Source organism: Saccopteryx bilineata, chromosome 2 (genome assembly GCF_036850765.1).
Source record: "Saccopteryx bilineata isolate mSacBil1 chromosome 2, mSacBil1_pri_phased_curated, whole genome shotgun sequence".
NCBI lineage: Eukaryota > Metazoa > Chordata > Mammalia > Chiroptera > Emballonuridae > Saccopteryx > Saccopteryx bilineata.
The window spans coordinates 220,337,888-220,348,547 of NC_089491.1; the positions used below are offsets into that span (position 1 = coordinate 220,337,888).

General features: G+C 53.5%; 1 protein-coding gene across 1 annotated transcript; it reads left to right on the forward strand.

The window, feature by feature from the left end:
• The first annotated feature begins 348 nt into the window (after nucleotides 1–348).
• Nucleotides 349–9,348, forward strand: CFAP410 (cilia and flagella associated protein 410). Its single transcript, XM_066259232.1, has 7 exons — nucleotides 349–528; nucleotides 1,943–1,961; nucleotides 3,345–3,391; nucleotides 4,356–4,585; nucleotides 5,685–5,856; nucleotides 6,513–6,603; nucleotides 8,332–9,348. Exons 1-7 carry the CDS (start codon nucleotides 452–454, stop codon nucleotides 8,461–8,463), a joined length of 768 nt encoding a protein of 255 aa, XP_066115329.1. The 5' UTR covers nucleotides 349–451; the 3' UTR covers nucleotides 8,464–9,348.
• The last annotated feature ends 1,312 nt before the right edge of the window (nucleotides 9,349–10,660 follow it).

Sequence of the window (10,660 nt, forward strand, 5' to 3'; positions counted from 1 at the left end):
TTCAGGAGAGTTAAGAGTACATCACCTCTAATGTCCGGGGCTGGGACTGGAGCTGAAAGGTGGGACTTGGGGCTCGGAATTTGTGGTGGGGACTGGGGCAACGGAGGTTCGAGTTGGAACTCAGGGATTGGGGATGGGACTGAAAACCTAAATTTAGCATTTCGGGTCGCCGCCTAATTACGTCGGATCCCGGCGTCTTCCCACGCCGTGCCTGCGCAGGCGCAGAGGGACGGGAGAGGGTGGAGCCATCATGGAAAGCGGAAGCCCAGGCAGCCCCACTGCACTAGAGCTGCCCCGCCCCCTCACCGAGAGGCCAATGGGCTCACAGGAACCGCCCCGGGCGACGCGGGCTCCGCCCCCTGGAGATGCGCGGCGTTGGAGCAGAAATCCTCCAGGATAGCTGGCGCGTCCCGGGTCTGGTGGGTGGCTGGGGGCCCGGCCGCCCATCGCCATGAAGCTGACGCGCAAGATGGTCCTGTCCCGGGCCAAGGCCTCGGAGCTGCACAACGTGAGGAAACTAAACTGCTGGTGAGATTCAAAAGTCGAGTGCCTCCCCGCTGCCCTCACCCCTAGCCTAAAGCCACCCCCTCCGAGTGATAGAGCTCCTTCCTGCTCCGCACCTCCGCTGTAGGATGGGACCCCCAACCCGGTATCTTTGCTCTGAGGCGAGGCTCAGAACGGCCTCTAACGGCACCTCCAGCTCAGCCTTCCTGGCCCCTGGCCCAGGCTGACCTTCCAGGTCCCAAGGGCCCGCAGTGTCTGGGAGGTGCTGTCACAAACTCAGGTGACCATTGGCAAAGTTTATTCCAAAATATTCATACCCATACACCCCACCCTTCCCAGTGGTGATGTTTCAGTGACAGGCTCCAAAACTGCTATCCTAGCTTGAAACAGAATTACCTTGAAGACTCATTATGGGGCTTCTAGATAGATAGCTTTCGTGGAGCAAATGGTTTCTTCTGTGGCTGGGTCTGATTTCTGACATTGCCGGTCATTGGGAGTCAAGTCTCCTAACAAGGTGGGAGATCAAGGTGATTAAAACCATTTCTAGGGGAAAAAAAGAATGGAGACTCTTCAGCAGTGATTTAGTAATTATTTTCCTAACTAAGTCCTATGGGAGAGGAGCTGGTGACTCACTCGGAGGTGGGAGGTGACAGCAGGATATAGGTGCTGTGGGGTCAGTGCAGCCTCCAGGGCAGGGTGGTCTCAGTGAGCCAAGGCAGGACCAGGATGCTTCATGAACTCCTGAAAAAGGTACAGGTTTTCACCAGGGACTCAGAGCAAGGCTTCACACATGACTGAACTAGGCAGTTCAGGTAAGGAGTAGGAAACTCAGCCAAGAGCAGACTTTCCTCCCACTGGTGTCAGCAGATTGACTGCAGTGTAGGAGCTCTGCTTGTTCATAAAAAGCTTTTCTTCTTGCTCTGGCACATCTGGTCCTTAGGCCCCAACATCCCCTGCCATTCATTTTCAATAATGCATTTCTTGTTCTGCATGGGGTGGTCATACTTTCTCTAAGCAGAGAGAAACAACAACCTTATTTTAGGCGTTCTGAAGTGTTTCATAAGTTGTATGTTTAGCCTTTGAACTTGGCCACTTATAAAGACTCCCATGTTTGTTTACATCCGTGAGGGAAATGATTCTGCTGCCACAGTCTTGAGAATGAGTCGGTCTTATGTCCTTCAAATGGCCCAGCCCCTCTACTGCTCTTCAGTCTGAGAAGTAGCCCTCAGTCACTTTATATATATATTATTTTCTAGAAAATCAACCATAAAACAGTTTTGATACCTTGTCAGTTTTATGGGCAAAGTTTTACTTTGTCATTGAAATCATAGGATCTTAACATTTGTAAGCATTCACTGTTAGTTTTTGGACTAATTTTTAAATTTTTTTATATTAACTTTTAAAAAAATTAAAGTATGTATGTCTTCTCTTTCCCCAGGGGCAGCCGCCTCACAGATGTAAGTATTATGCTGATCCTTGGTCCCCATAGTTGTAGCCTCTTCCACAGAGAATTGTTAAATTGACAGAACTGCACCAGTTCACTTCAGGCCCTACTCTGGAACTTTGTTCACTTAGCAATTGTTATAAGGCAGAACCACTAATAAAAAAACAATTCTCTAGCACCCAAGTTTCTTTTGAAGTTCCTTTATATATGTGACTGAGAGGTTCCTGTGTCTATGCAGGTCTCACAGAAGAGAGAGCAGATCCAGGTGCAGCCCTGCTCTGACCTGGGGAGGAACCCAGAGTAGGGTTTATTTTATAGAGAAGTACACTTGGCTGGGGGTCTCTGTGGGTTCCTGAACTTTGTGTCACTGACGAGGAGCTTACTTCAGCTCCTCCTCTTGGTCACATCCAACTTGATGCCCCACCCAATGGCAGAAGGAGATGGGGCCTAGGGTGTGGCATGACAGTGCAGAGAGCTGAGTGAGCTGTGGGTCTGTGTATAGATTTCTTCTTTTCTTTCTCACTCCTAGAATTAATGCCCCCAACTTGTGCAGAGTTTGAGTGCCAATAATTCAGTTCTTACCTACTTTTGTTATTTGAACTGTGCTTTTTCTTAAAAACAAAATTTGAACACTGCTGAGCACCTGGGCTGTCCAGAAAAGCTGATTCCACCTCATGCAATAGCTGAAAAGCTGCATATTTAGCAGGAAAAACACAAGCAAACAAACAAACCACCACGGTAGCAGAAAAATACATTGCACTATGAGGCATCCTGACCAGACCATGAGCTTGCTGTAGTCAGGGACCATCTGGCTTCCTGCCTCATGAGTAGCAGACACCTGGATACTTGGAGGATGCATCACTGAACAACCTGATAGGTTAGGAAGCTTGATGGATCTGCCTGAGCCCCTTGCTGTTCTTTCCCACTGAAACAACAGTGTTGATACAATCTGAGAGCCCATTTTCAACCCTGTCTCCCTTTTTGCCCAGCATTGTTGGCAAGAAGGGGCTTCAGTCCTTTTCTTGTATGTCAGGAACAGCAAGAAGTAAGGTTCTCTGTCCAGCATAAGGGACACTGAGGTTTCCTTACCTGATGTCCTTAGAGGGTTTCTAAAATTAGGACTGCTCTGTACAGGCAGTGTTTTAGTGTTGGAAAGTTTTGGAGAGAATGCATGTTTCTCATCCAGGCTGAGGGAGGCAGTGGGCTGCAGAGTGGAGTGGAATGCAGAGCCTGCCTGCTCTGGTGTAGTTAGTGTGAGGGGAGGGAGGCCACTGTACTTAAGCCCTAGAGGTGGAGTTAACTGTGGCTCCAAACTGCTTCTCTGTTGGGCTGATAGAAGTGATGTCACGATACCAGTCCCCAGCAGTATTTGCAATCGCACTCTTTTCCTCCTTAGATCTCCATATGCCGGGAAATGCCCAGCCTGGAAGTGATCACCCTCAGGTACCTGAATACCTGCTGTCACTCTAAGTCACTGGGGCTAGAAGAGGAGGGGAACCTGGATAACCTGAAAACTCTCCAGGAAGGTCTGGGAGGGCCGCTTGCTCCTCATCTTTCCTCTAGTTCTGCCCCTCTTCTGGCACTTCCCCTGGGCCTCCCCCGGCCATGTCCCTGCCCACCCTCGCTGTGGGTCAGCAAGTGCAGCCCCCCAGTGATAAGCAGTCACCCTCACCGTGGCCACAAATGCCCCCAGCACCCCAGCCTTTTCTGACATGATTCTGTCACTGCAGGAACTCTGCCAGTTTCTTCATGTCACGTGATCTGTCATTGATAAGTTACCTCTTTTTGAGTCGTTGGCATTTTGAAAGACTAAGAAAACCTTGAGTGAATCAAAATCTTCATTGGGATTCCCAGCAGCTGGGGTTCTTGGAGGTCTTCCCCCAATGCCCTCCTGCCCACTCTGGACCCAGGGTGGCTGCTGACACTGGATCCCTGCTGTGCTGATGCAAGTGTGCTTGCTGCAGGTCCCCACGTGTAAACTCTGACGGGGCTCTGAACTCTGCAGGGAAGGCACACTCTCCGTGTATGGCAGTTCAGAAGGTTCTGGAATTCTCCCTAAGTATTATGGTCATAAGCCCTGGGTCCCACGCAGTCCTCTGTGACTTAATCCTCATTACATAACCGGTCACCCATTTTCTCTTACCAGCCCCCTGCTCATCCTTTGTGCCTTCCTTGGTTACCTGGTGGATGCCCATGCCACCCGCCATGAGCTCGTGGCACCGTAGCCTTGGCCAAGCCTCTTTGGTCGGTGCCTTCTCATGGGGTAAATGAACAAATGGGCTCACAGCTGTGCCAAGCTAAGTCCTAGCTCTCCCACCTGGAGCAAAGTCCAGACCTTTATGCCTCGGTCTCCCTCTCTGTAACACAAGGTAATACCAGGCAGGTGCTCACCGTGCTGTCTCTGCAGCGTCAACAGCGTGTCAACCCTGGAGCCCATGAGCCAGTGCCAGCAACTGAGTGAGCTCTACCTGCGGAGGAACCACATCGCCAGCCTGACTGAGCTCTCTTACCTGAAGGGCCTGCCGCACCTGCGGGTGCTGTGGCTGGCCGAGAACCCGTGCTGCGGTGCCAATCCCCACCTCTACCGCATGACCGTCCTGCGCAACCTTCCGACCCTGCAGAAGCTGGACAACCAGAGTAGGTGTTCGTGCTGAGCACATCCAGCAGAGGCCCTCCCTGCTCTGCCCCTTTTGGTAAACCCCTGAGCCCTCAGATCATCACAGGTGCCTCCTCCTCTAGAGTCTCCCAGTAGGACCCCCCGACCAGGGTCTGTGCTTCTTTCGAAGTGTCCCTCTGATTCCGTTACAGAGGTGCGGCACCTTGTGCACAGAGCAGGATCTCAGGTGAACCTCACATAGATCGTTTGTCCACCCACTGTTGACATACACTGGGCTGCTGCTTTTTTCCCCCCGTTAAGACCATTCTGCCCCAAACACTCATCCATGTGCCCTGGCAAGCATGTGAGAAGGTCCAGGTGGGCTGAATGGGGACCCAGGGTGGTGGTGCCCCTGCGTTCCCAGCTTTGGGTTACCTGGTGTTGGCTTCTATCAGGCGGGGGTCTAGGGTTTCACCTGCACCTCCTTCGTGACCCATAGGCAAACCTCTGCCTTATGCCAAGGGTGCCATGGGCTTTGTGCTCCTGCCTCCGGGATTCTTCCTGTTCCCAGAACATGGGCCCTTTTCCTGGTTTGTCCGCCATTCTCTGTGTGCTGGCTCCTAATCCTTGTCTTATGTGCAAGTTATTTTCTCCCAGATGAATAATTGTAATATAAACTTCAGGGCAATTTAGTCAAATGGAATAAAAGCTGTGTATTATGTTCCTTTTTAAATTTTAACTTGAGGTTTCTTGGGTTTTTTATTGTTTATTGATTTTAGAGAGGTAGGGAGAGGGAGAAGGAACATCGATCTGTTCCTATATGTGCCATGTGCCCTGACTGGGGATCAAACTGGTAACCTCTGTGCTTCAGGAAGATGTGCTAACCAACTGAGCTATTCAGCCAGGGCTAATTTGAGAGGTTTTTTTATGAGTATTTACTTTTGGGGAATGCTGAAATCCAGATTCACAAGCAGTCATTGGCCATCTGCTGAGTGTCTAGCTTGTGCCAGGGCTGAGGAATTACTGTTGGGGTGGATGGATAGAAACCTTTTCTGTAAGGCAGACTGCTGAGTGCCATGGTGCATGGGCCTGCATGTGGTGAGGCCACTCTGTTTTTGCCCCTTTTTCTTCCCTTTGAAGCTGTGACTGAGGAGGAGCTGTCCCAAGCATTGATGGAGGGAGAGGAGGTCACGACCCCCAGCAGAGAGGGCACAGGGAATGGCAGGTCCGAGCTATCCTTTGCCCTGAGCGCCATGAATGCCACTGCTGAGACCCAAAGGAACCCGTTGAGCTACAGCGAGGAGGAGGCAAGGTACACCATTGGGCCACTCTCCTGAGAAGAGTCAGCTGGCCATGACTTCCATCTCTGGGGAGCAAGCCGAGCGAGCTGCCCAGGGTGCTTCTTTCTCATCTGGCCCTCGCTGGCCAAGAGAATGCTCAAAGCACAGCGTGTGTGTGCAAGTGAGGAACCAGCCCTGCACAGGGTGGGCTGGAGGAGCCTTCAGGGGAGGGGAGGGTGGCCTCTGAGGACAACTATCTGATTGTCATGCATGTTTTTGAGCAGAAACTGAACATGGGGAACACTACAGAGACAGTTGTTTCCAGCAGGGTTCTCAGGCTTAGTACACATAGCAGACAAAGTGCCATTTGGTTTTCCTGGACTCTCACACATCATTTGTGTTTAGTATCCCACCCTTGACCCTGGGCAGGAGTGTGAGGTACAGCAAGGCAGCCCCCAGGGAATCAGAGAAAAATAGGTGCTGTAGCACCTTCCCATTCTCCCGTCTGGTGCTCTTGTCCCTCCAGAAGTGATGTCACTTGGTGGGGGTTTCCCCTCATACTGGGGAGGGGGTTACCATTGTTAGGTGTCTCTTCCTTGCAGTGCTCCAAGGTTCTGGGAGTTGACCCTGCAGAAATGGGGCCTGAGCTCCTCAGCCTCATGCACTGTTGTCATCCCTCCATCAACAGCATCCAGGGACAGCTTGGCCTGAAGCGCCCAGCCCAGGACCGGTTTCCTTCCTTCTCACAGAGGGAGACTATGAGCAGTTGCAAGAACAGGGTAAGTGTGACGGGGGTGGCCATTGGCTTCCCCTGTCCAGAGTGTAAAAATTTTGGTGGGAATGGGGTGAGGGACTAACAACATCTGTGCCCTCTGCCTGCATGTGTGGGACTGTGGGGGCCGAGGCTGCAGGGAGAGCTCCATGTCTGTGGGCTGGAAGAATGGCTGTGGCCGCACTTTAGTGCAGAGGTTTGCTGCTGTTCAGAGGCCTCCTGCCTGCAGTTGGATGTGGTGACCCTTCATCCTGGCCGGGGTGGTTCCATCACCTCACAGTGACTGGGAAGCAGGCCCCATGGCTCCAGAGCCTTCCCTATAAGATAACAGGTTGATGACCTAACAAGAAGTGGACACCTGGGCGATGCCATCCAAGCCCTGGTCCCTTCCAGGGGTCCTTGTGCCGCCAGTATCATCTTCATGCATTTGTTCAGTGACCACTCACTATGCAAAGGAGAGGGGGATGCAGAAGTGTGAGTGGACTGAGGCCCTGTCCTTGCAAGGTGCCAGCCCATCCTCCAGGTAAAGCGTCACCCCAGACCTTGGACAAAAGTGACCACAGATTGAAGTCCAGTCTAGGCAGCTGGTGCTGGGCCTCTGGCATGTGACTTTATCCACCAAGTCACTGTCCCCTCAGGACTTCCCTTCCTCTTCACCATGGTGGCCCCATGGAGCCAGCTTGGCGGTTCATGCACATCTCAGGAGAACCTCCAGTGTACATATGGCTGGCCGTGGGAGCAGAGCTTTGATTTTCAGGGAGCAAGCAGGTCTGTCCAGCAGGGGGCTAAGGCCTGAAGCTTCCTCTTCCCCATGCTGGGGGCTCTGCAGAGCCCAGGGAGACTGGACCAGAGATTGAAAATACTGGCTCAGCTTGGTGCCCTCTGTTGAACCTGCTTAAACATACAGGCCTGCTTCTGAGAAGCAGAGAAGGGGTGGGGGCCTTCCCTGGTGTGAATGGAAATGTGGCTCCAACCTGCCTCGGAGGGTCCCAGCCATGCGGGGTGCTCTGGGGGGCAGTGAGCCTCCCACAGATCCTTGAGTGTGAGGACGCAGATGGCAACACCTTAGGAATAGGGAACTTGGTAAGATCTGAGGGGAGATTTGAGTGTTATGGAGGCCAGGGGTCAGTGCCCAAGCACAGGTATCAGGAGGTGGGGACTCCATAGGGCTCTGTTGTGTCCTATGAGCACATGGTCTCAGCAGTGTCCTCTGGGCCCACAGCCATCCCAGGCATTTCACAGGGCGAATCGGCTCACGTAGCCCCACCTGTGCAAAATCCTTCCCAAATTTTCATAGCTGAAACGGCAAAGTGTCCCTGTTAGAATGCAGGTAGAAACTGAGTATAGATACACTGACACACACATCCATCACACACAAGCATATGTGTGTTTGAGCATGTGTTACCGAGTCGTCCGGGGCTGCTCGGCCGCTTCTGATTCCTGCTGGACCACTGACCAGCTCTGTGTCTGAGGGCCAGTTACTTAGCCACCCTGGGCTCCCAGGCTGTGAGCATGAGAGGAGAGGGTATGTAGGGAGTCCCCACGCAGTGAGTGCCACACCATAGCTGGGCGGGACTCAGGACGCACGAGTCCCTACCAGTGTGGTCTGTTGGTTGACTGGAAGGCCAATCCCCTGTGACCTGGCACGCTGCTGGCCAGGGCTTGAGGCATATCGTGGTGTAGGCAGCCTAGCCTTGCTGGGTGTGGCACTCAGCCAGTGACTCTCTGCCCCCAGAACAACATCCTGACTGCCGTCCTGCTGCTGCTGCAGGACCTGGACACCGAGGGGCTGGAGGCCGTGCACCAGACTGTGGTCAGCCGGCTGCAGGCCCTACACCGGCAGGAACTGCAGGAGGACATGGAATGACCCTGCAGGGACCCCACCCCAGATTCACATCTGCAACACACAGCACCATGGCCACTGGGCCTTCTTCCACCTGGGGTGTTTTGTTTGGCTGGTGGCCTGGGAGGAAGGCACGTGATGTTTTAAAAGCCCTGCGTGATGCAGAGTGTGTGTGCAGGCCTGCCGCGTTTGCTGGGGGATCCAGACACAGCCACAGGGGAAGCAGCTGGGTGGTGAAGGATGGCCTTCTGGAAACTGCATCTAAAACATTTTCTTCCTCTAGAGCAAGGGTCTCAAACTCGTGGCCCGCGGGCCGCATGCGGCCCGCCGAACAATTTTGTGCAGCCCGCAAACTAATCCACGGGCTTACTTAATTTTATCCAAAATATTTTGAACTTCGTGGATTAGTCTGTGGGCCGCACAAAATTGTTCAGCGGGCCGCGAGTTTGAGACCCCTGCAGAGAGTCGCAGGCCTTGCTGTGATGCACAGTATCCAAGTAGTGATGCTGCAGGCCTGGGGGCCTTCCTAGAGACCCCAAAGCTAAGGAAGCTTCTAGATGGGAGGGGTGCAGTCTGACCCCTGAGCCATTAAAGACCAGTCCATTCTTACTGCTGTTGAAATGACTGGGACTAGACAGGGAGATAGGATACTCTCTCTTCCCCTTTCCTCTCTGTGGGGTGGGAATGTCCGCATCCCTGTGAGCTGCACAAACCAAAGAGGTGACAATCACAACGTGTGAGGCAAGAAACCAGTGGAGTAATGGCATCTAGACCATGGCTCTCTGTAGATGCATGGTGCCGGCTTGCAATGTGGGGTTATCTGGGAAGGGTGGCTGCTGGGCCTGTGTGTGTGCCTTCTCATAGTTATGGGAGGTTTCTCTCAATAAAACTGTGCCTTGGTTAGACCAAGATGAAGGTGGTTGAATTATGAATGCCCTCCATCTCACACTGAACATGGAGGGCTCACACCAGCTTCCCTCCTACCTGCCCCATGACTTGGCACACCTCACTCAGGGACCCTTGAGTTGCATCTGCCTGCCTCAGCCCCTCAGCTCTGCACGGCCTCCCACCATGGTCCCCCCAACAGGTTAGAGGCTCTGTCAGGTCTGGGCCCCCTCTCCCAGCCACCAACTCATTTGGTGGCCTTTGAAACTTCCGTACTGGACCAAGGAGAGCACATTCACCCATGGCCTCTAGTCTCGAACAGTGGCAGTTGACAGTCCCCACTCTAAACTTCCCAAGTAACCCTGAGAGCACAGCAGGTCCTGGCACTACACCACGTGTGTGTCCTGCTAGCTCCAGTTTACACAGGACAGGACTGAGACCCAGGAGGACACATCACTCAGCCTGCCTGGGACAGCCCACACTCACAGAAAGCAAAGCAGATCCTAGGGCCGAGCTCCATAAACAAGTGCCCAGGAACAATCAGGCCCTAACATGGTGAGGCTGGTGTGTGCCCTGGCACAGGGCCAGTCCATACTGCTTCCCCCTAGAGTGACCAAGTTTCCCTGCCAAGATCTGTCAGGACATGAAGGCAGCCCAAGGATGAAGGGCCCAACCTGGTCCCTAGAGCCACCAAGCCAGGTGCAACCAGGAGAAGCCCCCTGCCTAGGACCCCCCCCCCATGTAGCCCAAGGGTCCTCAAGGCCAGGGCATCCCCACAAACCTCTTATGTCCCGGAACCTCGTCCCGAGCTTCTGCAATGCCGAGAGTAGGCACGCAGGCCAAAGCAGCCCTGGACTGGTGCCTAGGCAGCTGCGGTGGACAAAGACCTAGTGGCACAGCGAGCTCAGGAGTGACAGGTCCTGCCCAAGCGAGCTGGTGTAGTCCATTCAGCTCACCTTCCGGGTGCCAACACTGTGCTGTGGGTTGAGGCTCTGCTGTCCCAGAACTTCTAGTGGATCAGCCCACAGCCCATGGTGATGAAGTTTCTGGCTACTTTCCCCTTCTGTTGCCCACCCCCACCGGGGTCTCACAGCAACTTCACTCAGGTCAGCCACCTGCCCCAGGATCCTTGGATCTGCTTTAGAGACCCCAGCCCAGGCTGAGTCTGGGGATGGTTCAAAGTTAGACTTGGAACCCAGGAACCAGTCTCAGAAATCCTGAGCTTGGGAAGGCCAGACCTGTCACCCTTCAGGACTTGGCTGAGGGCACTTAGGTGACCCCTCAGGACAGGGCAGAGGGTGCTCAAGTTCACCCCTCAGGACAGAGCCAGTGGAGG

What these genes read in the sequence shown, in the direction of transcription:
- CFAP410 (XM_066259232.1), top strand. Translation starts at nt 452, where the DNA reads ATGAAGCTGACGCGCAAGATGGTCCTGTCCCGGGCCAAGGCCTCGGAG. An exon ending in CTGGAAGTGATCACCCTCAG is followed by an intron (nt 3,392 to 4,355) that starts GTACCTGAATAC and finishes CTGTCTCTGCAG; the next exon opens with CGTCAACAGCGTGTCAACCC. An exon ending in TGAGCAGTTGCAAGAACAGG is followed by an intron (nt 6,604 to 8,331) that starts GTAAGTGTGACG and finishes CTCTGCCCCCAG; the next exon opens with AACAACATCCTGACTGCCGT.